General features: G+C 31.5%; 2 protein-coding genes across 4 annotated transcripts; both read left to right on the top strand.

Annotated features, from left to right (window-relative positions):
- The first annotated feature begins 1836 nt into the window (after positions 1 to 1836).
- On the top strand, positions 1837 to 9331 carry LOC105955869 (Xanthine/uracil permease family protein). Of its 2 annotated transcripts, none has more exons than XM_012979667.2 (11): positions 1837 to 2081; positions 2252 to 2956; positions 3031 to 3128; positions 3227 to 3397; positions 3674 to 3774; positions 3869 to 4004; positions 4458 to 4508; positions 4582 to 4869; positions 6999 to 7233; positions 7904 to 8184; positions 8856 to 9331. In XM_012979667.2, the coding sequence occupies exons 2-11, from the start codon at positions 2326 to 2328 to the stop codon at positions 9078 to 9080; spliced, it is 2217 nt and encodes a 738-aa protein (XP_012835121.1). In that variant the 5' UTR covers positions 1837 to 2081; positions 2252 to 2325; the 3' UTR covers positions 9081 to 9331. The 2 variants fall into 2 exon arrangements, with proteins under 2 accessions (XP_012835121.1, XP_088681452.1); XM_088825326.1 differs by lacking the exon at positions 1837 to 2081 and adding an exon at positions 2135 to 2197 and having other exon boundaries at positions 2302 to 2956.
- A 13771-nt stretch (positions 9332 to 23102) lies between these two features.
- On the top strand, positions 23103 to 27519 carry LOC105964277 (AP2-like ethylene-responsive transcription factor AIL6). 2 transcript variants are annotated; one of them, XM_088825425.1, is made up of 9 exons: positions 23103 to 23317; positions 23395 to 23610; positions 23983 to 24550; positions 24669 to 24751; positions 25790 to 25878; positions 25968 to 26041; positions 26153 to 26203; positions 26314 to 26390; positions 26733 to 27519. In XM_088825425.1, the coding sequence occupies exons 2-9, from the start codon at positions 23445 to 23447 to the stop codon at positions 27206 to 27208; spliced, it is 1584 nt and encodes a 527-aa protein (XP_088681551.1). In that variant the 5' UTR covers positions 23103 to 23317; positions 23395 to 23444; the 3' UTR covers positions 27209 to 27519. The 2 variants fall into 2 exon arrangements, with proteins under 2 accessions (XP_088681551.1, XP_012844257.2); XM_012988803.2 differs by lacking the exon at positions 23103 to 23317 and adding an exon at positions 25676 to 25684.
- Positions 27520 to 27811: the final 292 nt, after the last annotated feature.

The following is a 27811-nucleotide window of genomic DNA, read 5'->3' as shown; positions in this document are numbered from 1 at the left end:
GATGATACACATACACACGCGCGCACACACATACACCATTTTTTATTACACTTTTTTTTTACCTCTGCAGGGACAATAAAATTAGCAATAATTACTTCAAATGTTCGTGAAAACAAAAAACAAACAATGCGATTATTGTTTTGGTGATGGTGGTGGTCATGGTGTGTTTGGTGATCGATTTAATTAAACTTTTTGTTCAATTTACTACAAGTAACCTCTTTGTGTATAGTTATTCTAAGCTCTTTAATTATTAATGTAACTAAACATCGCAACTAAGCTTTCTAAGATGTATGTGCAAGCTTTTAAGTGTTACGAAATCTATGTATTCATGCACTGATATTACTTAATCTAAGCTCTTGCTAATTTATTTATATATGTAAGTAGGCTATGCAAATAAGTTGTTTGTCTTTGTCTATTCATGTAATAACAATATTTAGTTTATTTAATATATATTATTAAGTCCGTCTAAGTTGAATGTCTAACTGTTTTTCAAGTGGATGAAGAGAAAAACTGTTTGTTTCCATACAAACCAATTAGAGGGCACGAGGGACTTTAGATAGTACCGAAATCCAGTTAGAGTATTTTTGGCACAAATGGTAAATCTTCACCGTTATTTAAATAATACTAAATATTTTTAGGGACTTTTAGCTAATTTTCCTTATAAAAAGTGGGGGTTTTGCCAAAACAACTCATGTGTAATCTCGAATTGCTGAAAAAAGACCCCGTGTTAAAACAATTAGCAAATACCCCCTACGAATATTAGTCAAGGAAATAAGGCCCTTGTGAGGTGACCGTGCGCTTCACACGCCGTGAATGCGATTGGGGATTCGTTTTTTGAAACGAAAATACCAAAAATGCCCCCATAAATTTCATAAGCAGCAAAATGTTATATTTTCAAATAAGATTTCTTCTTCAACCTCGAGAGCAGCCCTCCACTTTTTCACCATGATTTTTGTCAGCAAAAACCATCATCCAAACCCAAATCTGAGCATGAAGTTCATTTCTATTCCAAATTCAAGAAGTAAGAGGGGAGAAAAAATGGCGCCTCAAGCTTTTCGGCACATCCCTGCCCAAACCCAAAATAAAATACAAAAATGCTTCAAAGCATTTTCTTCCAATTTGTGAAACTTAAGTCGTATCCTGAGGAAGAAGAAGAAGAATGTCAAACTCGAAGAATCCTTCGTCGTCACTGCACAACTATTTGCCAAACTCGAAGGTGACTCTCCGAATCCACCACGCTACCGTCGCTGCCTTTGAATGCCACCACCGCTACTACTATAGCTTCTGAATCCACAATTTCCATCCACCGAAAATTGCCGTCGCTGCACTTCTTTCTTTCGATCTGAAAAAAGAAAAAAAAATCTCCGCCCACCACTGTCGGAGAGAAGCTGGTTTGCCCTGTTTGTGAGATATATATTTTTTTTTAAATTGAAATATTACTAAAAACTATTATGGGTAGTTTAGTTATTGTATACAAGTCAACCATCAATTTCGAATTAAGGGGCGGTGTGCTTCGTAAAACACAATATAGGGGGGGTTCGTGATAATATTTTTAACACGAGAACTTTTTCGACAATTCAAAATTACGAAGGGGATTATGTGCAATTAACTCTAAGAAGCTGCTGAGATATTATGAAACTAATCAATTATGATTAATGGCAGTTTATCTCAAGAAAATAAAAGAATTCCTAATCTATTTCCAAAAGTTTTTGAAATAGTAAAGCAAACCAGGCTTCAAAACTAAGAAAACTTTTTGGAATAAGGGAAGGGGCAAAATAGACATTGCACGGTTTCAACGGCAACTGACAAGGGCATCCAAAACCGATAGCGACTTTTGAGCGGCAGCCCAAAAAACACAGAAAAAAGAAAAAGAAAAGGAAAAAAAAGAAAGGTGCCTGATAAAGAGGAAGATGCTTCCGTCAGCAAAATTCACTTCCACTTCGCCACCATTCCTCCGCCATTGATACCAGTACACCGCACATTTTTCTCGACACCTCTCTCTCTCTCTCTGTCTCACTTTCACCTATTTTGCAAGTTCGGTGAGTCTCTCTCTCTCTCTCTCTCTCTCACCTATTTTGCAAGTTCCGTGAGTCTCTCTCTCTCTCTCTCTCACCTATTTTGCAAGTTCCGTGAGTCTCTCTCTCTCTCTCTCTCTCTCTCTCTCTCTCTCTCTCACTTCACCTATTTTGCAAGTTCGGTGAGTTTCTCTCTCTCTCTCTCTCTCTCTCTCTCTCTCTCTCTCTCTGACTAGAAGAAAAGCAAAAAAGATTCAATTTTCAGTCGTTTCACTTAAAAAAAAAGGATCCCATTTGAGAGAAAGGTGAAATGGAAGGAGGGTCAAACTCAGAAAGGCAAAACAAGAGTGTAAGAAAAAAGAGTGAGAAAGTGGGATCTGTTTTAGAACCAAAAATTGAGCCTTTTGTACCAAGAAAAGGTTACGACCCATTAGAGTTGAGATCTTGGGCTAAGCGTACCGGTTTCGTTTCGACTTTCTCCGGCGAGACCGACAGAAGTGCTCTAAGTGGGAGGAGAGATTTGAACAATGGTAGTAGTAATGTTGGTAGATTTGATTTGGAGAAGGGCATTCTTGAAAAGAATGAGTCCATATCGCCCAAATTCGATATCGATCCTATTTTGGGTAGGACTCGAAAAACGGGTCCCGAGATCGAACCCGTTTTGGGCGGTGGAAACGAAAGGGATAGAAATGGGGGTTTAGGGTTTAGAGATGGAGGAGTTGTTAGAGGTGAGAGTGAGATTCCGAGGAATGTAGCACCGGGGGTAGTTTCGGAAACGAAAAATGAATCGAGGGGAGATGGGATAAGTGGGAATGAAAATGGGGGCGATACGGTAAATATGGAGCAAAAGAATCCGGATCCGGATAGAGAGGATTCGGGTGACGGGGGGTGGCATCGTTCGCCGAAATTGACGTGCGGGTTGAAAGATAATCCTGGTTACGGTTAGTTTTTAATCTCTCGATTATTACGATGTTCGGTTTTTTATTGTAGTGTTTTAATCCTTTTCAAACTGCAGTGCCGGTTGTATTCTACGGTTTGCAACACTATTTATCGTTGGCTGGTTCTCTTATCTTCATTCCCGTGATCGTCGTACCTTCGATGGGTGGAACCGATGTAAGAATTAAGATACTACTCTCTCGGAATTTGACATTAAAGATAAATCGAAATTAATTTTATTTGTTCGTAATTTTTTTTGGGGGAAATGACGACAGAAGGATACAGCCACTGTAATTTCCACTATGCTGCTGATATCTGGAATCGCGACAATACTTCACGCGTATTTTGGTACTCGCCTCCCGTTGGTTCAAGGCAGTTCGTTCGTTTATTGGGCCCCGGCTTTAGCTATCATGAATTCGCGCGAGTTTCGGAATCTCACTGAACATGTAAGCACTTTCCAGAATCTTACGTATCTTTTCATTGGAAAAAAAAAAACAAAAAGAAAAACAAGAAACTATATAATGTGTTAGGCTTTTATTAAGTATCTCCGTATGCCTAACATGCTCGTAATTTGACATAATATTATGCCTATAGTTTCACAAATTTCGGAGATCACGTTTTAATTGGATAAAAAAACATCGTAATTGCAAGAAAGATCACTCTTTTTTTTTTTTTTCCCCGATTAGATTGTAATTTATAAATACATGCTCTGTCGTGCACAGAGATTCCGGTACATTATGAGGGAATTACAAGGGGCTATAATCGTTGGCTCGATTTTCCAGTGCACAATGGGTTTCACCGGTTTGATGTCTCTATTTTTAAGGTAAACTAATCTTGAAGAAATTATATATATATGTATGTGGAAGAGGGCTCTTTGGTAATTTCGTAATTTATTTTCGACATATGTATTGGTCCAGGTTCATAAACCCGGTTGTGGTTGCACCGACAGTTGCGGCGGTGGGTTTAGCATTTTTCAGCTACGGCTTTCCACAAGCCGGTGCGTGTGTCGAAATTAGCCTTCCCGAGATTTTATTGGTTCTTGTTTTTACCTTGGTGAGTACATTTAGCTATCCGCATAGGCGTATATACAACTTTGTTTCGCAATTTATCACTAGGAATATGATACATTAATCATTATTTTAATTTCCGATTTACGATGATTTGATCCAAAAAAAAAATCGATCTTGGAACAATATTTCTCGATACGAATTCCGGATATTCTGATTTCTGAATTTCCTATCAGATTTTAATTTCCGAAAATTCAATTATTTTTTTTTTTCCGAAAAATACATTTATAATATAGATATTATTATGTAGTTTATATTTCAGGTTACTAAACATTAGAATTTTCCGAATTTCGCCGATTCCGATCCACAAATTTCCGGTTTTGGAATAAGTTTTCTATTCCAATTTCCGTTTTTTTTCCCCATTATTTTTGGAACAAAATTGGAATTAGTTTTTTTCCGAATTTCATTCTTATTTATTTATTTATTTTCCGGTTTGCAGTACCTTAGAGGAATATCCATCTTTGGCAACAGAGTTTTTCGAATCTACGCCGTAAGTAAAATTACGTACAAATTACGTTTTGTGCCAAAACCCGGATTCCGATTTTTTTTTGGGATAATTGCAGGTTCCACTAAGTGTAGTAATCATATGGGCGTACGCGTTTTTTCTGACAGCTGGCGGTGCATATAACTACAAAGGCTGCAGTTCAGACATACCGAGTTCGAACATCCTCGTAGATGCTTGTATAAAGCATGCATATACTATGAAGCACTGCCGAACAGATGTTTCTAGTGCAATGAAAACCTCTGCTTGGGTCAGAATCCCGTACCCCTTACAATGGGGCATTCCGATTTTCAAATTACGAACTTCGGTAGTAATGATTTTCGTATCGCTCGTTGCTTCAGTCGACTCGGTTAGTGACCTCCTTATATTGTGATTAAATTTATTTTGCATCGTTTTATGCAAAAAAAAAATGTTTGAGATTGAATAGATTAATCATACAGCCTCGTAAGCAGAGTCGAATCACTTTTTTATATTAAGCATATGTTCGGTTTCGATTGAATTTTTAACATTAAATAAAGGGCTAAGAGCATCTCCCACCCATCACCAAATTCCATATTTATCACATAATTTAGGTGTTTTTAGTCTCCCAACGTAAATTTCTAAATCACCAATACACCTAAAATTATAGTGATTTAGTTTAGTCTCCCACCCTGGTCAAACTCTATATCACTATATCCCTAAATCCTATATTTTCACCAACATTTGGTGAAGACATTTTCATCTCCCACTCTTCCAACATTTTACCATTTTTCCCCCAAATCCTATTTTTTCTATCAAATATAGCAGTGAAAATAGGATTTGGTGTAATTAACACCCTTCTATAATTAGCATATAAAATTATTATATTAACTATTTTTTTGTGATTACCAATGATATAATTTTTTTGGCCAAAAAAATGTTGTAATGTTTTTATAATTAATTTATGTTCTAACATTTTTAGGCAATAATTTATGAAATTATTGTTTGTGTGGTTTTATTATATGTATAAGGGCAAATTACGGCCACTCCCCTGAGGTATGGCCAAATTACGAAAAAAAAACCCTTTTGTTAGGGTAATTATAGTCACCCCTTCTTCATTTTTACATAAAATTCATGTAATTCGGTTATTTATCGAACCAAATCGTATATTCAGTTCGGTAAACGGTATAAAATGTTGGCGTACCGAAATTTCAGTGCGGTTTTACCGATTTAACATCCTTAAATTTACCTATGGAGGGGTATTTCATAATTACCCAAACAGGAGGGGTTTTCGTAATTTGACCATAACTCAGGGGTGGCCGTAATTTGCCCTATGTATAATAATCTAAGTCGATTTTCATTCATGTTTCAATAAATTTTTGATATTTATCATAATTTTTAAATTATATACTTAATAAAATCATTGTTTAAGATTAATTCATAATCAATATTTTGATAATAAATAAGACAAAATTTACAATTAACATTATACTTATAATTTTGTAATATGTTTGGTGAAATGCCATGAGAGACCAAACCAAATTCTATTCTCTATAAATGGTAAAATAGTGAAATATTAATATTTTATTATTTGGTGTAAAATTTGATGGAATTGGTGGGAGACCAAATACACTATTTTGGTGTGCTACGGGTGTGAGATAACACCATTTTTTCACCACCAAAAATAGCATTTGGTGAAAAGATGGTGTTAAGGGTGGGAGATGCTCTAAATACACTTAGCACCCTTGATGTATAGCCTATGTTACACTTACCCCCTTAAAGTATCATTTGTAACACTTACCCCTCTGCATCAAATATTTTATATTTTAAAATTAAAACATAATAAAGATAACAATCTAATAATTATTGGATCATAAAAATTGAAAAGTAACTAAAATTAAATTATTGGAAAAAAAATAAAAAGTAATATATATTGTATAATAATGAATGAAAATATATTTTGAGAAATTAATGAACTAAAATAAATTTAAATACTTAAGATTACTATTATGTATGTATGGATTTCTTAAAATTTATCGATATGAATATATTCGATTAATTGGTCCAATAACAATTAGATGTTATTTATTAAATATGTACCCAACAATACAAGATAATATTTTTAAATTTTAAAATATTGCATTTTTCAACAGATATTTTTAGTTGTATAATTTAATTATTCTTTTAGTTATTATTTTAAATAAAAAATAAAATCTTAAGGTATTAGGATTTAAAATACAAATTGAATTGAGCTTGAGGGGTGTAAGTGTTACAAATGATACTTTAGTGGTAAGTGTTACAGATGGTGTACATTAGGGGTGTAAATTGTATTTAACCCTTCAATAAAGAAATAAATAATTTGAAAATAAAAGTATAGTCCCCTAGATCCATTAGAAAGTTACTAGAAGAAAACCAATTGATTACAAAATTCGATCTTAAACTTAACGAAAAATTAACGAAAAATAAGCAAGAAATTATCCACTAGATTGAAATTAACGGAAAAAACCGGAATTTTCGCAGGTGGGGACGTATCATACTACATCGATGAGAATCAACGCAAAGGCTCCGACAGCTGGCATTGTTAGTAGAGGAATTGGATTAGAAGGTTTTTGCAGTGTATTAGCTGGACTTTGGGGTTCGGGTACAGGGTCAACTACTTTGACCGAAAATGTGCATACGATTGATGTAACTAAGGTTGCGAGTAGAAAAGTTGTCGAAGTTGGAGCAGTTTTCATGATCCTTTTCTCATTCATAGGTAACTTATAATTTACCGATTTCTGCCGATTCTAATTCGGAAATTTCCGATTTTGGAACAGTATTTTTCGTTATGAATTCCGTTTTTTTTCCGATTTCTTTTGGAACTGAATTGGAATAAATATTAGATTCCGCTTTTCGATCCTATTTTAATTTCTGAAAATTCCGGCTATTTGTTTCCCGGAAATTACACTTAATCAATACTACTATGATGTTTATGCATTTTGTATTAGAGGTGACCAAATTTGAATTTTTGGATTCCGACGATTCCAATCCAAATTCTACCTATTCTGATTCGGAAATTCCCGATTTTGGAACAAATATTTTTCATTCCAATTTCTCCGATTTCTTTTGGAACCGAATTGGAATAAATATTAGATTCCTATTTTCGATCCGATTTTAATTTCTCAAAATTCCGGCTATTTGTTTTCCGGAAATTACACTTGATCAATACTATTATGATTTTTATGCATTTTGTATTAGACGTGACCACATTTGAATTTTTGGATTCCGACGATCCCAATCCGAATTTTCGATTCTAATTTTTTACTTTTCCCAATGTTTTTGGAATAAAATTGAATTATTTTTTCCACTTCCGATTTTTTCTTTTTTAATTTTCAAGAATTGCTAAACATTTAACTAATTATATATTTGTTACGTATTTTTCTTAGGTAAAATCGGTGCGATCCTCGCTTCGATACCACAAGCTCTAGCAGCTGCTGTTCTATGCTTCATGTGGGCCCTAGTCGTGGCTTTAGGTCTTTCGACTTTGCAGTACACTCAAACAGCAAGTTTTAGAAATATTACAATAGTCGGTGTTTCGTTATTTCTCGGTTTATCAATCCCAGCCTATGTTCAGCAGTATCCACCAGATTCCACTTTGATTCTACCTAGTTATCTTATCCCTTATTCAGCAGCTTCCGATGGACCTGTTCACACCGGAAGTAAACAAGTAAGATTATCGATCCTTATATATATACACACCTGGTAGATCTTCTATCATGTATCTATACATTGATATGGTTATGTATTTTTTATGAATTTCCGACGATTTTGATCTGAAAATTTCTGATTTTGGAACTATTCTTTTTATTCTGAAATCCGATTTTCCGGTTTTTTTTTTAATGGAATTGGATTACATATTGGATTTTGATTTCCGATTCTTTTCCAAAAATTACATTTGTGATATTAATATTATTGTAGGTGACTAAAAAATGGTTTTCCCCAATTCCGCCGATTCCAATTGATTTTTTCGTTTTTTTTTAATGGAATTTGAAAACATAATGGCTTCCGAACTAAAAAAAATCGATTCTTTTCAAAAAATACACATCATTTCAATATTGTTATGTATTTTATGACCACAAAAATGAAATTTCCGAATTCTATCGATCCTGTTCCGAAATTTTTGACTTTGGAACAAGTCTTTTTTACAATTTTTCTTTCCGGTTTTCGATTTTACGAATTCTTTTGCAAAGGAATTGGAATTAGTTTTTCAATTCCAATTTTTTCTTTTGGAAATATACGTCCGACTTCCATTCCTAAATAGAATAAATAAAACCCTCCATGCACTTCAAATTCTTGCTTCGATTGCTTAATTCCCTTTTTTTTCTTGTTTTTTTTCAGCTCGATTTCGCAGTAAATGCACTTATGTCAATGAGCATGGTGGTGACACTATTGATTGCGTTTGTACTAGACAACACGGTTCCAGGTAGTAGGCAAGAACGAGGAGTTTACATTTGGTCTAACGCCGAAGATTTGTCAACCGATCCATCTTCTTTATCCGATTATAACCTCCCTAGTAAGGTTTCTCGATTTTTACGTTGGGCAAAATGTTTAGGAATTAGGTAAATGTGCAGAAAATTGTATGGAAAATTTTTCTAGGACAAACTGAATTATTATAGCTTAGATAATTAGATATATCATTACATATTCAATATTGTGTTTTAAAAATGGGAAACTGGCTTACACTTCATTAAAGTAATAGGTTTTTTTTTTTTTTTAATTTATTTATTCAAAGGGTACACATATGTTATTATTGAGTAAACAAGATTGATTATTACTTAGTTCTTGTGTTATAATTATTCATGTTTTGAATCTAATATTGAGGAATTGTACTTAAAAATAATATATCTAACATTTTTATCTTATCACGAGATTGGATTAATTCTCTACTCGCTAATTAATTACTTAGTTAGTAAGATGTTCGATACATTGAATTAGATATTGTATTAAATCTGTTAAATTCTTATATTATATGTGATTTGTTTATAAAATCAATTTATTTAATAAAATTAACACGTAGTTTGAAGAATAAAATAGTCTTTTACTTGTTTAGTCACCCACTATTAAATTAATGTGAATATAGGGATGCTACTAATTTAATGCAATATTAGCATTTAATTTAACAACGGATTTTGACTTTAGTAGCGTGTTTGAAGAAGTGTATAAATGATCTTGTCAACCGAACATGCTACTAGACCCCTAGTATTTACTCAGTAGAACCTTACAAGGGAAACGAAACGAGCAATTGAGCTTGTGTCAATTGATGTCAATTGACCCAAGTTCGAATCTCTTTGTCAATAGTCGTTAAGTTGAACTTGTCACACATGGTTAGTCTAGTGTGGTTTATGTCTCTTGTATAGTTTACAAGCTATTATACGAGAGTATAAATTTATCTCATAAAATTATATGATTGGGCAATTGGCTGCATATTCCTCCGTTACACACAAAATGGTGTATCATAAAATTGTTTCTTGGATGATTACATTGGCAGAAATCTAATGGCAAAATAGTGTGAACCATAGTACTCCAAAGTACAGCATATATAAGAGAATCCTAGATATAATTTAAGTGGGACCCACATATAACTAAATATTTAATAATGAAACTTAGATATACCATCATGAGTTTTAAGGATATATTAGGGTTTTAATAATTAATTGTTAATGCCAGAAAGAGACAGTAGGTGCACGTGCGCGTCTCCCGGAATCATCGAGATTACTTCGGTCAAAAGATGCGCGCACGTGACTCCCCGGTCAAAGGTCAAAAGCCAATTAAATAGTATTTCTTTTTACATTATTTATATGTAATAAAATAATTATTGAACCCAAAAATTAAATAAAGAATTAGCCCTAGGGCCTAGGATAAGAACGATGATGGGGATGGTTCATCTTTTGAACTAATCCACGCCGTATATTTTATTGTTCCTTAATTCTATTTTTAGTATTATTGACTATTGATTTCATATTTCTTGTTTATAAATAAATAAATTATATCTAATGGAAATATCCGCCGCAGGTGATTCGAACTGTAGTCAATAACATCGATTTTTTTTTATTTTACTAACTAAAAACACCTTACATGATATTAAACCAATATCTTCTTTACTTATTAATATATAAATGTACTGAATAAATCACGCTATGTTAATTATGTGTGACAAATTCGATCTAAAATACATTAATATTCAATGTTTTGAAAATCGGACCGGACATTGAACCGTACCACCAACTGGGTCGTGGTTGGACCGGTTCAACCGTGGTCCGACCGGGTTTTTTCATCTTTTTATTTTTAATCATTTATATTTAATTCTTATAGTTTCTAAAATACAAAAATGTCAAAAAATATAGGCAAAATTACCTATTCATCACCAATATAAAATATATCATAAATACCAAACAATAAATTAATAATCCTATTTCATTTACCATATATACATTTATAGAGAGTAAATTAATAATAATAATTCTTATATGCATTAATAATGTTAAAACTTCTATGTAAATGACTAAATACACCCATTTATTCAAGTCCTAATATGTGATTTGTGAAGACTACCTCCTCTTCTCATCTTACTTTCCACATCAAAATATTACTGATTTTTTTTTTCTTTTGTTTCTTATTTTCTCTTCTTTCTTTCTTAATCCCCACCATGATTCACAGTACCTTGTACTAATCTTATGGAGAACCTCCTTCAAAGACCCAGCTTTTGATATAAGCATATAAAGATTTCAGTTTGTTCTCAGAATTTTTTTGTCTTTCTGTTGCATAAACCCGGTTTTTTGGGCTGGTTTTCACCGAGTTTATACGGTTCAACCGGGATTTTCGCGGTTCTCAAACAACTGAACCGGTTTTTACACACTTTTGGGTTTTCAAGTTCAACCGGACCGGATCTGACACCGGTTCGCGGTTGAACCGGTCGGACCGGCCAATCCGGTTTTCAAAACATTGTTAATATTAAATACAAAGTCAAGTAATTTGACATATGCTCTTTGTTCCACACTAAACCACCATTGAGGGGCAGAAGTTGACATTATTTTTCGAATGTGAATGTGGTTTGCATACTCCTGCTAAATTTATTAAATATACAATCAAAGGTATTTATAAAAATATTACCAATCACAATTGAAAAAGGAAATAAATAACATGTTGTTTAAGCTATTTTTACGAGAAAGCCTTTATTAATCTACGTTATGGTGTTTAGTATCTTTCACCAATAAAGTCATCTCTTCAATATGTAATTGATCATTAAAATTTGAAAACTGATATATAGTTTAAAAGTGACAAATATTGTGAAACGAAAGGGAGTACCATTCATTTTAAGGGCAAATTACAGCCACCTCTCTGAGTATGGTCAAATTACGAAAACCCTCTCTTGTTTGGGCAATTACAGCCACCCTTCTCAACTATGTATATATTATCTTACGAAAAGACATCTTCAGAGGTAAATTTAGGGATGTTAATTCGGTAAAATCAAACAAAAATTTCGATACGCCAACATTTCATGCCGTTTACCGAACTGAATATACGATTTGATTCAGTAAATAAGCGAATTACATAAATTTTATTTAAAAATATTTAAAAGAAGGGGTGGTTGTAATTACCTAAACAAGATGTGTTTTTTCGTAAGTTTGTCATACCTAAGGGGTGACCGTAATTTGCCCCTCGTCTTAATAGTAAAAGCCAAAATTACCCTTTACATGTATTAAGAAGTCTATTAATGATTTTTTTTTCTCTACACATAAATACTCATTTATGAAGTGGCAAAATTAGTAAACAAAAATTAATTTCATTTTTAAATGTTATAACGGCACATAATATGAGAAAAACTATCGCTAAATACAGTAAAATATCGATAAATTATTAACTTCGATTAAATAATAATTTCGTCGAATCCTGACTCGATGAAAATATATAAAATTATTAGTTCGATAATTTAATATTTCACTAAATTAATAAAATTTTGCTAGCTCCATCGTATTAATATACAAATGTTTAACTATATAAACTTAAAAGACTTAGAGAGAGTAGCATTTTAGACGACTAGAGTTTTAGATAAAGAATAGAGATTTGGTTTAAAAAAACATTCCTAGTCAGCATTAGATTCATTTTTGTGTGCTTATACTTGTTCGTCATGTCTTAAAAATTAATGTCAACCTTAATCTCTCTTGCAAAAGAACCAACAAATAAATAAATCTGTCACCAAACAAAAAATATATATTTTTGACCTTTACTCAATTTGAATTTATTCAAACAATTGTTCGTGAAGTCAGATTAATACACACATATATATATATATATATATATATATATATATATATATATATATATATATATATATATATATAACTAACTCAGAACCATAAAGATTGACTTTAATAATTAAAGTTACCATATGATAATTCTTGGTAAAACATAAAAATACAATTTTTTTAGGTTAAACTCGAGTTTATCCGATTGAATCGGTTTTATACCTGCTTAAACTTGCTCAATCCAATTTTTACCAAATTCAACCGGTTCAACTCAATATTCTTGCATTGCGGTCGTATTATTTCCTCTTTTATTTATTTTTATTATTTTTTTTATATATATTTTGAATCGGGCAAGATGAACAACCAAATCACGTTCAATAAGTCGTCCGGTATGGTTCTAACAACATAAATGAATAGTGGACAATTTGGTGCATGTTTTTCCAACACACAGAAAAATTTATACAACATTAATTTATTCATTTCAAACTCAATTTCGTTGTATAATCAAAATAAAATCTAAAGTTCAATCGCATATATATAATGTGTGAAACATGTTATGGAGATTGAAATGCAGGAATTTTGTGCAAGACACACAAAAAGAAAATAAAGAAAATAATTAATTAATTAAAAAAATAAATAATAACGGTAATTTTGTGCAAGATTAGAGTTTTGTTAAAACTTTAAATAAATAAATATTGTTGAACCAATGATTATTATGTGGAGCACGTGTGGTGTCACATGGCGACAATGATGCTAGTAGTCAAGAGGATGAAATGCAAAACGCGACTTTTAAATTTTAATAATTAGATATTGTGGGCAACTATTTTAAATTCCAACTTTTGCTTACTTAAATACTACCAAGTTTAAAACCAAAATTGAGTACATATTTATCAGTTTTTTCTTATTTAATACCAAAATAAAAAGAAAAGTACAAAAACACCCTTTCATACAAAATATCAATTATATCAATTTTTTTTAGAAATTACCTATTCAAAAACCAAATAAAAAAAAAAAGAAAAAAAACCCTTTGTTGTAAAAAAAAAAAAAACCTCCACCATTTCTTCTCCTCTCCAAACCTCACTGCTGCCGCCGCCGCCACCGTACGTGCTCGTAACTGCCGCGACAACCCAATTAAACCCTATCTTTTTCATCTTCTTAAATCCTCCAAAACATCTCCAAATTCAAAAAATCAAAACCTCACAAAACTTATAAAATGGAGTTATAAGACAATAATATGGTAGTATATGTGGAAAGAGAAGCCATTAAGGTAAGTATCGATGTCTTTTTTGAGCTTCGAAGTCGATTTTGAAGTTTTTTTTTTTGAAATCCGTCGGCAATTTTCGACACATACAGGTCGATTTTTTGGTCAATTTTCGACACCAACGTGTCGAAAAAAAAAAAAAAAAAAACAAATTTCGACACATACCTGTCGAAAATTCTCCAAATTTCGACAGGTATGTGTCGAAAAAATACTGTTGGTAAAAAAAAAAAAAAAAAAATTTTTTTTTTTTTTTCGACACGTTGGTGTCGAAAATTGACCAAAAAATCGACCTGTATGTGTCGAAAATTGCCGACGGATTTCAAAAAAAAAAACTTCAAAATCGACTTCGAAGCTCAAAAAAGACATCGATACTTACCTTAATGGCTTCTCTTTCCACATATACTACCATATTATTGTCTTATAACTCCATTTTATAAGTTTTGTGAGGTTTTAATTTCTTTAGTTTTGAGATTTTTTAGAAGGGTTTGTTGTGAGATTTTTTAGAAGGGTTTGTTGTGATGAAGATTTTTTAGAAGGGTTTTTGGGGAGGGAGAAGAAGGAGGTGGAGGAGGTGAGAGGTTTGTGAGTAAGGAGGGAAATGGTTTTTTTGAGTTTTTGATTATTTGGTATTTAAGAAAGAAAAATAGAATTTGTAATATTTTTCTGGTTTTAATTTCATTAAGGGTATTAAAGTAATTTACAATTAATTATTTATTTTTTATTTTTTTGGTATTCAAATAAGCAAAAGTTGGGATTTGAAATAGTGATCCCCTTAGATATTTATTGAGTTGGAATCCAAATGTAGTAAAAAAGTTGCAACTTGGTCCTCCTGCAGGGTCGGTTTTCATACCATACCCATACTATTTAAAATAGTTTAATTTATGACCCGGTACATGGGATCACCTCCCTTCTGCTCCAATCTAGGTTTAGCTATTGCACTTTATCTTCAATTTGTGTAATTAACTAATTACTCAATTAATTTATTAATATTATTCCCTCTATTCTTACATAACCGTCGCTTTTCACCTCTATACGAATCTTCAGAAATTTAATAAATACGTCTTGATTTTAGGAAAATAGGTCATACCAAAATTACCTACTTATTAATTATAATAAGGACAAAATCGAAAAATAAATAATTGATACAATACTGAAATTCGAAAGTGATATATAATATGAAATAAAAATATTTTTTAAAAGTGCCAAATATTACAAACTAATGGAAGTATTGGGTACCTGTGTTTCAAAATGGTGCAAAACTGCTCGATGTATTTCACCAAGTATAACACATAGTATTATTATCTAGACATTAAAAAATTTATAACATTAATAGTATATTTGTTATTCAATAATTCAATTATTGATTCGAACAAGATCGATGAAAATATTATATTACATGAATCTAAGATTCTTTTATTCTCAAATTATGAAATTCAGAAAATAAGATTCTATCTTATTAGTTTAACTTCTATCTCTAAAATTTAATATTTAATTGGAACTGAGCAAAATTCTGAATCCTATAAAAAAAAAAAAAAAGCAAAATTCTGAAAGCACAACGAGAGGCCACGTCGTTTGGCGGGTGGATGTGGACCATTTATCAATTCACCACAAACACATATATACATAAAAAATCTGGAAATACATACATGAGTTAATTGTTAGAAGAAAAACTGTCTTCACTAAAAACAAACAAATATCATTTTATTTTTCAATTTTATTTTTCAATTTACTTTTTATACAGTACATTTTTTCCAACAATTTTAAAATTTAAACATATTTGATCGCTATAGTGTATTTTGTCTTATCTCAAATTCTAAATAAATATACTTTCATTCTCAATTACTCCCTCAAAACTTATTTTCCAAAATAAAATGAAAATACCTCCCAAAGTTAACAAATCCAAACATCACCATAGGATTCGATTTCATCCAACAATAATAAAAATCACTTCAAAACGTAAAATACCATGGGTATTTTTTGTTGATTTTGAAATATCACGGTGCAAATCACTATGGGAGCAAAGCGTAATTTACAAATAGTCACTACAGTATACACTTAAAGAGATCAGTATATGATCTTGTGTTAATTGATTCAAGTTCGAATCTTCTTATCACACGTCTCTAGTGTGGCTACATCTCTGATGCGGTTTAAGTGCTATTGCACAATAAATATTTACTCAATGCACTAATATGATTGAGTGCAAGTTTCTTCAATATATAAAAAAAAAACTAATATCAACATCGTCCTCTCTGCTTCGTAAGACAAAAAAAAAAATAGATTTATAAATATACTATATTGAATGTCGAGCACCTCAATCAAAAGTTTAAACTATGGATGAAGAGATTCATTGATGATTTAGATATTCATCACACCCCTTCAACTACAGACAATTACATTTAAAACCTCGCACATAATTTTTTTTTTTAAATTTGATAACAGCGATATTCGAACACATGACCTAATACTTAATAACATTTTGAATACCTCAAAGTCTTAAACTAGAGAAATCAAATATAATGTCTTGTCATCAATCCTTTGTTGTATCCAATTAAAGAATATGTAATTAAATAAAGAAAAAAGAAAAATCTCTAACATACAAACGAACAAGGATAAAAAAATGGGGTAGCACCACCATTGCTAACAAATCAAGGACGTATACATGCATGTGTGTATGTGTTGTATATAATTAACTGTAGCATAAATATATATACGATATTTTATTAGGGTTACGTTGTGGTGGGGTTCTCTGCATACATGCTTCCAAAAGTTCCATTCAAAAAAGAAAAGAAAAAAAACAAATAAATATTATGTGAAAGCTTTTCAATTTTTTTTTTCCGAGCAAATATGAAAGTTAAATAAGGAGAGATTTATTTCAAGAATATGTTGTTTTTAAGGGTCTTTCTAGGGTGAGATCCCATGTTCTAAACTTTTATGAGATACCCCATTTATATTGCGCCACGTGTCCCTGCCAAAAAATTCATTTTTTCCTCATTTACGTATTGTCGTAAATACCCTTCGTATAATTAATATTTTCAAAAAATCGGCCATTATATATTATTAATGTAATGTCAATTTTACCCTCTATATTTTTAATGCAATTTTAAATATATATTTATTGCTGAATTAAAATTTATAATGTCAATTATATCATTATTCGTAAAAATCATTAAACCACCCATCCAAAATTGCATCAACCTGAATTCGAACTCGTGACCATCTGAAAACACACAAGAATACTTACCATTAAGACACAACACATAATTGACAATAAACTAACAATACGGATATATATCACAAAGCTACAATTTATAATGGTTATAAAACTTATATAAATAATGTTAAATAAATTATTAATTATCATATAATTATTATTATTATATATTAAAAATATCCCATACTAACAAATCTTTATATAATATAATTTAAAAATCTAAGGAAATGTTGTTCAACTCGTGTAATTTAAAAATGAGTTTCGAAAGAATTTGAAGTTTGAATTGAATCGTAAATTGGAAGATTTAATTAAATCGTAATATTTGAATCAATTAAACTCATGTGTTTTCAATTCAAAAACAATATTCAAAGATTTGATCGATTAAGCTCAACTCATTTCAATTCGTATACAATATTCAAATATTTGAATCGGTTAAACTCAATAATTTACAATAGCGTATTAATCAATCTGTGTATAGTTAAAGTTTAGTTATAACCTTTTTTTTTTATTGAATTTTATCATAAAAAATAATAAAATTTAATTCGTAAAAATCGTAAGATTTAATCGGTTCATGGTTAGATTAAATCTTACGATTTACGATATGATTTTTACGATTTTACGAATTAAATTATTATTTTGTTGTTAAAATTGAATTAAAAGGATAGTAGACTTTAATTATAAATAGTTAACTCGATTAATACGTTCTTGTCAGTGGTTGAACTTAATCGATTCAAATTTTTGAATAATATTTACAATTAAAAGGATTTGCGCTTAATTGATTCAAATCATACGCTTTAATTAATCTTATGATTTGATTCATGCGTAATTTAGGAATTATTTTTTTATGATAAAATTGAATTAAAAATGTATTACACTTTAATTAATAATAGTTAATTTGATTAAGACGTTCTTGTCAATAGTTGAGCGCGCTAATGAATCGATTCAAATATTTGAATAATTTTTACGAATTGAAAGCACTTGAGCTTAATTGGTTCAAATATTACGCTTTGATAAAATATTATGATTTACGATTAGGTTCTTTTAGGAATTAAATTTACTATTTTTTATGACAAAATTGAATTAAAAAGATATTAGACATTACTTATAAATAGTTAAATCAATTATGTAACATGTTATGTCAATAGTTAAGCAACCGATTAAAATATTTGAATAATGTTTACTAATTGAAAGGATTTGTACTTCATCGATTCAAATCTTACTAGTTGATTAAATTAAATATTAAAAGAAATTCACAATATAGTATTTGTAGTATATAATTTTATTTTAAAGTAAGAAAACTACTAATTGGAATGAGTTATAATTTTTTCTTCTTCTAAACAAACATATTATTTTATTTTTTATTTGGATTTGTCACACTATCGATTAAATAACATAAGTGAGTTTGAATTAAGTTATGCATTTTTTTATATTTAATTGAGCATTCTTTACATTTTTAAATGGTGGAGTTTATTAATACTTCTAATATTATATAATTAATGATAGATGTTTGGCGTATTGAACTGCAATTCTTTATATTTTTAAAACTTTATTTTATTAAATTTGTTAATAATTTATTTAATATCATTTAATAATAATGAATGTTGCAATTAATATTTGAATTAACAGTATTTATACAATTATTGTTAAATATATCATAATAAGTTAATGTGCTTGGATGGTTAGGAGTGATAAATGTATTAAGATGTCACAAGTTCTATTCCTAATGAATGCATTTTTTTCGATTATTTATCAAATAAATCTCGGTCACAATGAATTTAAATTAATTATTTAATTAAAATATAGTAGGGGGTAAATTAGACAATTCAATGTTAATCAATTTTATATTAATTTAATAAAAAAAATAATCGAAGGATAATTTGGTAAAGTACTTCATTTTTTAGAACATAAGCCATGTTATTTTCCTAGGGTCCAGATTTAATCTTAGAAAATTAATGGTGATTAATGCATATCTCATATATAAAAGTTTAGAACATGGGGTATCTCACCCTAGACAAACCCTGTTTTTAAATAGCCGATAAACTTTTACATCTTATAAGTTGTTTTGAGAATTGGTAAGTTGTTATGTCTTATTTTTAAAATTAATATTTAATTTGGATAATAAACTTATAAGTTGTTTATATAAAAAAAAATATCAAACACTTCGACACAACTTATTTTTGGAAATTTTTATAAGGAAAATATCAAACACTTCGACTGTTCGACATAACTTATAAGCTATTAAAAAACAACTTATAAGCTTAACCAAACACCCTTCCTCTGATCCGCCATTTGGAAAAGCTTATGCAAAAATAAAAAAGTACTTGTTGTGAATAAATTTTGGTCTAATTGTTTATTTTAAAAAAATGAAGATAAAACAAATGTGCTGAAAGATTGATTTTAATAATATTATTTAGAAGTTGTAGCATTTGTATTCGACTTAATTTTGTAAAATACCTTATATGTTCTAATAAAGTCGATTTAAATATATAAAAAAAAAAATAGTATGGGTTCAAATAACTTCAATGCAACTTTTTGGGAAAATTGTGATTTTTGTCCTCTAAATTGGCTACTTTGAGAATTTATTCATATAATTAAGTTGAAGAGTTTTAATGTTAATGCAATATCTTTATCAAAATTCAAAAAATAATGGAAGATGTATTAAAACATTGCGTTCAATTTTCACCCATATATAAGAAACCGCTTAATTTCACTTTGTACTCTTAAAATTAAATATTTTAGCACTTTGCACCCAACACAATCAATCATTCACAATGCACCCTAAATTGAATATTTAAAAATTAACGAGGGCAATTTTGTTTTTCTATTGTTTTTTGGGTAAATTACAAACACCCCTGAGGTATGGTCAATTTACGAAAAAACCACTCTTGTTTGGATAATTACATCTACCCCCTCAGCTATGATTTTTTCTTACACCTCCACCCTTATGGTGTCAAAGTCAACATAATCATCTAAATTTCGTGAAATGTACTCCAGATTGTATTCGTTTTGTGTAAAAATACAGTTTCTGATGCACCACAATCTGATATATACGAGCTTAAAAACACATATTATGATCATCTTGCTTTAAATGTGGAGTTCGAATAGAATAAAACAGGTACAAAAGTGATAATAATCCATATAATCTCGAAAATTTCACGAAATTTCAAACCGCAAGGGTGGACGTGTAAAAATATTTATAGTTGAGGGGGGTGAGTGTAATTATCCAAACAAGATGAGTTTTTTTTAATTTGACCATACCTCAGGGGGTGATTGTAATTTACCCTTGTTTTTTTCTAGGGTGCAAAATAACAAATTAAATTATCATTGTCCTCAACCTCCCACCTAATTCGAGCATACAAAGTGCAAAAAAAAAAAAAAAAAAAAAAACAAAAATCACATGGATTTACTGAAAAACTATAATTTTCTTACAAAAATAAAATAAAATAAATTTTGCTCACTAAATTATTCGATTGATGGATTCATTGTAATTGGTAAAATATTTGCTAGAATTCTTTGGGAAAAAAATATGATTGTAAATAACTTGGTAACAAAGTAGCTGATAGATTATTTTTTTGGTTTGTAAAATATTGTTTTTGAGAAAAAAAATATAATTTTTAAATATATTGATAAGAGATGTACTTTTATTTCATCATTTTGCAGTTTCGAAAGCATTAATGAATATAAATATGACGATTTGACATTTAACACCCTAAAAAAAATATCATTAGAAATATTAAATCACTTTCATTAACTTTAATAATTCACTCGGGTGCATTATGCATGATGTATTGTGTTTCGATAATGCAAAGTATTATTAATTTTTTTTAGGGTGCAAAGTGCAAAAAGATATATTTCAATGGTGTAAAGTGAAATTAACCCTATAGGAAACACATAAAATAGACCGTGGTGGGGTTAGGGGTTGGGGGGTGGGGGGGTGGGGTGGTATGAGTAGGTTATTATGAGAGTCTCGATGTGGCATGGTGAGAGTTATACAAGTATTGCTACTATGTTATTTATTTATATATGAATATTTATTTCTTATTTTATTAGATATATATATATATATATATATATATATATATATATATATATATATATATATATATATATATATATATATTATAAGAAAGCCGAATAAAGCCATGATCACCGGCTCACTCTTCTCCTGTTTGTTCTCCCACTGGTCTATATATAATATAATTAATTGTAGACTAAAGTTTCCGGTAAACAAGTTCAAACCAAATTGGTTTATTTATTTATTTTGGCATTTGCAGTAATTCATAAAAACAAAAAAAATCTAACCAATTTGGTTTATTTATTTGGCATTTGCAGTAATTCATAAAAAAAAAAATTCTGAGTTGTAATGTGTTAGAGTAAAGTTTAAACGGCACGTAAATTACTTTAACGTGGTTCGGACACATAATATAAGTATTATACATTTACGAGTACCTAAACACAGTATTGCAGTAATTTAGTTTCACGATATTAGGATTTGCTCCTCAAATCTACACTGTTGAACGTCCTCCGACTCTGAATCTCTTCCGACGACAGATCGATTTCCTCCTGGAATCTTTACAATATCATCTATCACTTAAAAGTTTTCAATATGATATAAAATAGATTTCCAATTCAAGTGAAACCAATTACAATTAGACATTCGATGATTAAGTTTTTTCAACAAGCAAAGAGTTATTCTCAATTCTTTTAAATATTGTCCTTCAAATAACTTACCTTTTTTATCAACTAAAATAACTTACTTTACTATGTATCTACATACTAAAATGACACCGCGCTCTCCTTCTTCGTCAACTAAAACACGCTTATACATCATAAAGTCCTATTTTTTATTTTATTAATTTTAATCGAAAATAAAGTCCCATTTATTGCATATACCCTTGGATCTTGCTGGTGTTTTTTGTGACCAAATATCCCACTTAAGTCTTAGAAGAATGCACAATCAAATGCAGGTATATGGAAAGAAAATCTAAATTCCAAACCAAATAATAACATAAAAAAAGGAATTTATAAATAGGTTAAATTACAGCCACCCCTTGAAGTAACGTTAAATTACAAAAAAATCCCTCTCGTTTGCATAATTACAATTACCCATCAACTATAAATTTTCTTACAAGTACATCCTTATGATGTTAAATTTAGCAGAATCTTCTAGATTATGTGGAATATTCTCCAATTTGTACCCGTTTTATCCTGTTCGAGCTCTACATTTTGAAACAAGATAATCATGAGATGTGCCTCTCGGCTTGTAAAATATCAGATTGTGGTGCATCTGAAACTGTCTTTTTTTAATTTTTGCACAAAACGAGTACAAACTAGAGAATATTTCATATAATCTAGAAATATTCTGTTGAATTTAACACCGTAAAGTGAACGTGCAAAAAATTCGTAATTGAAAAGAGTGACTAAAATTATCAAAGCATGAGGGTTTTTTTCGTAATTTAATTTTTTACTGCACATGTTGCCGTAATTTACCGTTATAAATAATAAAAATAATTAAATTAAAATTGATTGGATTCGAAAAAGAAAGACCGGTAGCCCGGATCTTAAGCGAGCTTGCTCCAGACAAAATTTCTTCTGCGCAGAGCAAAAACAAAGTCACTGCTCCCATATTTTACTGTTTCTTTTTCATTTATTTAATTAAATTATTTCACACTCATCAAACACTTAATTTTTTATTTCAAATTTCACACACACACACACACACAAATTAAAAAAAAAGAAAAAAAAAAGTGTATGTATTTTTTCCCCTCTGGTTTTACGCCGAATGGCAGATTGAACCGCCTCTTTCCCCCATTATATTCCTCCACCTGCCCCCCTCCTTCTTTCTCTCTCTTCTTTCTCTCTCTACTGTTATAATTTGTTCACTAGTCATTTACAGCTACTATATCTAACCTACACTCTCTCTCTCTACATTTTCATTTTCTGGTTTAAGTGTAATTATTCTTCCTTCAACTTTGCATGTGCCCTTCTCTTGTATATTCAAAATCACACCACCCCCTTTCTAGGGTTTTCGTTCATCATCATCTCATCAAATGGCAAATCCGTAATTAATTAACAAGCCAAGGTAAAAAATATTTCTTTTTAATTGTTAATCTGTTATCATTATTTGTAGTGCTGAATTAATTTGTTTGTTCTTGGCAGATTCTGAAGAAACACTACACAAAGGGATCAAGAAATTATAAAAAAAATAAATGGCACCGGATAATAATAACAACAACTGGCTATCATTTTCTCTCTCATCAATGGAAATGCTGAACAGCAGTTCTTCTTCTTCGTCGCAGCAGCAGCCGCCGGTGAATAATGATTCCGATCAACATCAGTTCTACTCTTCTTTCGCCGATAATTTCTATGCCAACGGTACTTCAGTTCATTCAAACACACTCACACACACACACCCGTGCGGGTGTGTGTGTTTGTGTATTATCAGCTTTTTTGGAAGCATGTAATAAATTAAATTAATTGGAAAAGAAAAGAAAAAAATAAAATAAAAACCCATCCGTGTTTAATTTAATTTCCGTTTGTTTTGCTGAGCGAAACAAGTTTGAAAAAAAGCGTATACGGACAACAAATTCCACCCGTGTTTCTTCATTTTCAGTTACTCCTCTATATATACATACATATATATATGTATGTATATATATATATATATATCTATGTATATATATTTGCTTATCTTCTTTGTTTGAGTTGTACTGTTTTTTTTGAATAATTAATTTTTTTTGATTTTAGGGTGGCCTATGATTCAAAAAGCTCAAGATATGTACGCTGAAAACCAACACCTGCAAGAACACGGCGGCGGCGGCGGCGGCGGGGGTTCCGTTTTCGCCACGGCGGCATACATGCAGCCGCCGAAGCTGGAAGATTTTTTCGCCGGCGGCGGAGACTCGACAGAGACGCAGGACGACTCGTCCTTGACCCACATCTACGACCACCACAACCACCACCACCACCACGCCGCCGCATACTTCAGCAGCAACGAGCACCAAGATCTGAAGAGTACTACTTACACCGGGTTCCAAGCGTTCTCGGCGAACTCGGGCTCGGAGGTGGACGACTCGGCGTTCGGAGGCCAGACTCAGTCGTCGCCGATTGAGTCACCCGGCGGCGATTTGGTTGTCTACTCGCACTGCCCCGTCGCAGCCGACGCCATTAACAACAACGCTCTATCTCTCGGAGTTAATTATAATAACAACAACAAAAAGGCAGGCGCCGCCATTGTTGCTGCTGAATCGGAGGGCTGCAAGAAAATCGCAGATACTTTCGGACAAAGAACTTCCATTTACAGAGGTGTCACTAGGTATATAATTAATTAATTAATTAATTAAACCCTTCTTATTTATAAATTGTTTTAATTAAATGAAATTAAATTATTTTGGATTTATTTATTTATTTAAATGTTGAAATAATAATTGCAGGCATAGATGGACGGGAAGATATGAAGCGCATCTATGGGACAACAGCTGTAGAAGAGAAGGCCAAGCAAGAAAAGGCCGTCAAGGTACAACTTTCATTCTTTCTCTGCTAATTCAAGTTGTACCTTTACTGCCAAAAAATAAATTAAATATCAATTAATTTATTTTTAATTTATTAAATTGGGATTTTTTTATATTGATGATTGATTGACTGGAAATGATGATACAGAAATTGTACTGTAGTACTTGATATTTCGTTCAAATCTATCACTGATTTGATGAGATGGGCCGCCATTTTTTTTCATCTTTCTACCTCCAAAAAAAAAAAAAGAGTATTTACTGCCGCCCTTCAGGTAAAATCAAATTACAAAAAAAAACCGTTTGATTTGGGTAATTACAATCAGCGCATCAACTACAATTTTCTTACGCGTCCACCTTTATGGCCGGTGTCGAATTCAACAGAATTTTTTGGATTCCGTGGAAAAAACTGCTGTTTCTGATGCACATCTTATGATCGTTTCAAAATGTGGAGCTCGAATGGAGTGAAAAACGGGTACAAACCGGAGATTATTCAACAAAATCTAAAAGTTTCCACTAAATTTGACACCCGAGTGTGGCAAAGGTGGATGTGTAGGAAGATTCATAATTGAGCTCGAATTCGAATGAAGCATTTTTTCGTAATTTGAACTTACTTCAAGGTTGACCGTAATTCACCAAAGTAAAAAAAAATTAATTGTTCTTTGGATTCTCTTCACGATTTTCGTACATGGAAACTTTTGTCCACGAGTTCTTGATCTTGTCTGTAAACTAGTACTAGCCTACTAGAAGATTATTAAGAATGCATATATGTAATGTATTTTTTGTCGATGTTTTTGGTCAACTTTTTTTAATTTTTATTTATTGTTATTTTCTATTATTCGGGTGATTTTCTAACGAGCTTATTAACTGTCTTTGCATGAATCGGGATCATCTTACTCGACGCTGCTGGACATTTGTGTATTACAATACAGTGTACTTGGGTAAGTAATTAATGTTTTTAGCACCTCTATATTTTGCTATTCGTGTATTTACGCATAATAATAATTTTTCGACCAAGATTATTTATATTCAAAATTGTTGTGTAGGTGGTTATGACAAGGAAGACAAGGCGGCAAGAGCGTACGATTTAGCCGCTCTCAAGTACTGGGGTGCCACCGCCACCACTAACTTCCCGGTAACTAATACATCTCGTAACTACATTTAATCTGCATAATTAATATCATATATCCATCGATTAACCATATAAATTAATTCGCCTTTTAGATTTCAAATTATACCAAAGAACTCGAGGAGATGCAGCATGCAACTAAACAAGAATTCATAGCCTCGCTTAGAAGGTTTGATTTGATTTTCTCCGTCACTCCATTGTTAAGCTCGTGAACGACTACAAAAAAAAAAAAAGAGCAATTAAGAGTTTCTAACAAATTATTTTTATTTGTTTTCTTTAGGAAAAGTAGCGGTTTTTCAAGGGGAGCATCGATATATAGGGGTGTTACAAGGTTTGATTACATTAAGCACTTGTGAATTTCGACGCATTCAATTGCGAGCTTAGTTTTCTTGAAAATTATTTTTTCCGAAGGTTTAATTTATATAAGTCGTGAATATGCAGACATCATCAACAAGGTCGATGGCAAGCAAGGATTGGTCGTGTTGCGGGGAATAAAGACCTCTACCTTGGAACATTTGGTATGTAAGCTTAGTTAATTAATTCCGTTTACTCGACTTAATCAAGTTGATAAATTGGCTTTCGAAAAAAAAAAACATTTTACGGTTTATTGCATTCAACACACCTGTGTTTCCTTTAATTGCTAAAAAAACTACTGAGTGTTATTTTACTCCAAAACTGCATCCCAAAAACTCACTATATATTTAGGGGGTAATATGCTAAAAAAATGCATTATAAGGGGTTTTTTTTGTTGCTAATTTTAGTAACACAAGGAAAGTTATTGCTCTATCAATAGTCATTAGTCGAGCATCGGCTATAGTTATCGATTTTGTTTTTAATTTTAATTTAATTTAACTATGCAGCGACGGAGGAGGAAGCGGCGGAGGCGTACGACATAGCGGCCATAAAATTCAGGGGACTAAACGCCGTCACGAATTTCGAGATGAACCGTTACGACGTGGAAGCCATCGCCAAAAGCCCTCTTCCGGTTGGTGGTGCCGCAAAGCGCTTGAAACTCTCCCTCGAATCCAATGATATGGACGACAATCTCAACCATCCTTCAAGCACCGCCGCCGCCACTCAAACCACCACCAATATTAGTTTCTCCACCACCGTGCAACACCCGGGCTCTGCCCTCTACCCGTACGGAGTGCCGTTCGACACGACAACGGCGGCGGGGGCTCCGTTCTACCACCACAACCTCTTCCAACACAACATGAACCACCACCAACACCACGTGGGCCCCACCGAAGCCGCTTCGACGCAACCACCTATGAATCACATGATGATGCAGTCACCCCAGGAGTTTTTCATCTGGCCCCACCAATCGTATAATTAATGATATGACATGACATAAGCTCTCTATAGTTTGTTAGCTACATTAATAGGTCTTAATTCTACTAATCGTCTTTTTTAACATGTAGCTTGGTATCGATGTCTCGATAAGTTTACGGTTTTAGTTTGATTATAGGGGTTTAAGGTTTTTTATTTAATTTTTAGATGTAATGTTGAATGTATGATAGGAGGAGGCGCTTCTTTGGTATGGATTAATTTTCAACCTGTTTTCCATTGCCACATAAGGGTGCAACCTTTGTTGAACTAGATCAATTTTGTTGAATTGACATATATAAAGTCCATACTTATTATTAATCCATACTTCTTAGAGGGGCTCTCATTTTTTTCTTGCAAATTACGACCAAATCCTCTCCTGTTTGGTTAATTACAACCATCATCTCACCTATGTATTGTTTCCATTTTAGGGCGTCATATTTACTATTAAATGAAGGGGTTATTTGTAAATTGATCTTAAAGTGTCGGACTTTTATTTTTTCAATCATTTGATGGTCATTTTCAAGAAGCTTGACTTGTTTTGTGGAAAGTTTGTGAAAAGCTAAAATGGGATTGGTGAATATGGTTGGATAAAACTCTATTTTTAGGCATT

Source organism: Erythranthe guttata, chromosome 11 (genome assembly GCF_056151865.1).
Source record: "Erythranthe guttata isolate IM_541 chromosome 11, IM_541, whole genome shotgun sequence".
Classification (NCBI taxonomy): Eukaryota; Viridiplantae; Streptophyta; class Magnoliopsida; order Lamiales; family Phrymaceae; genus Erythranthe; species Erythranthe guttata.
Note: the sequence above shows the minus strand (reverse complement) of the source record. Positions and strands in the feature narration are given on the sequence as shown.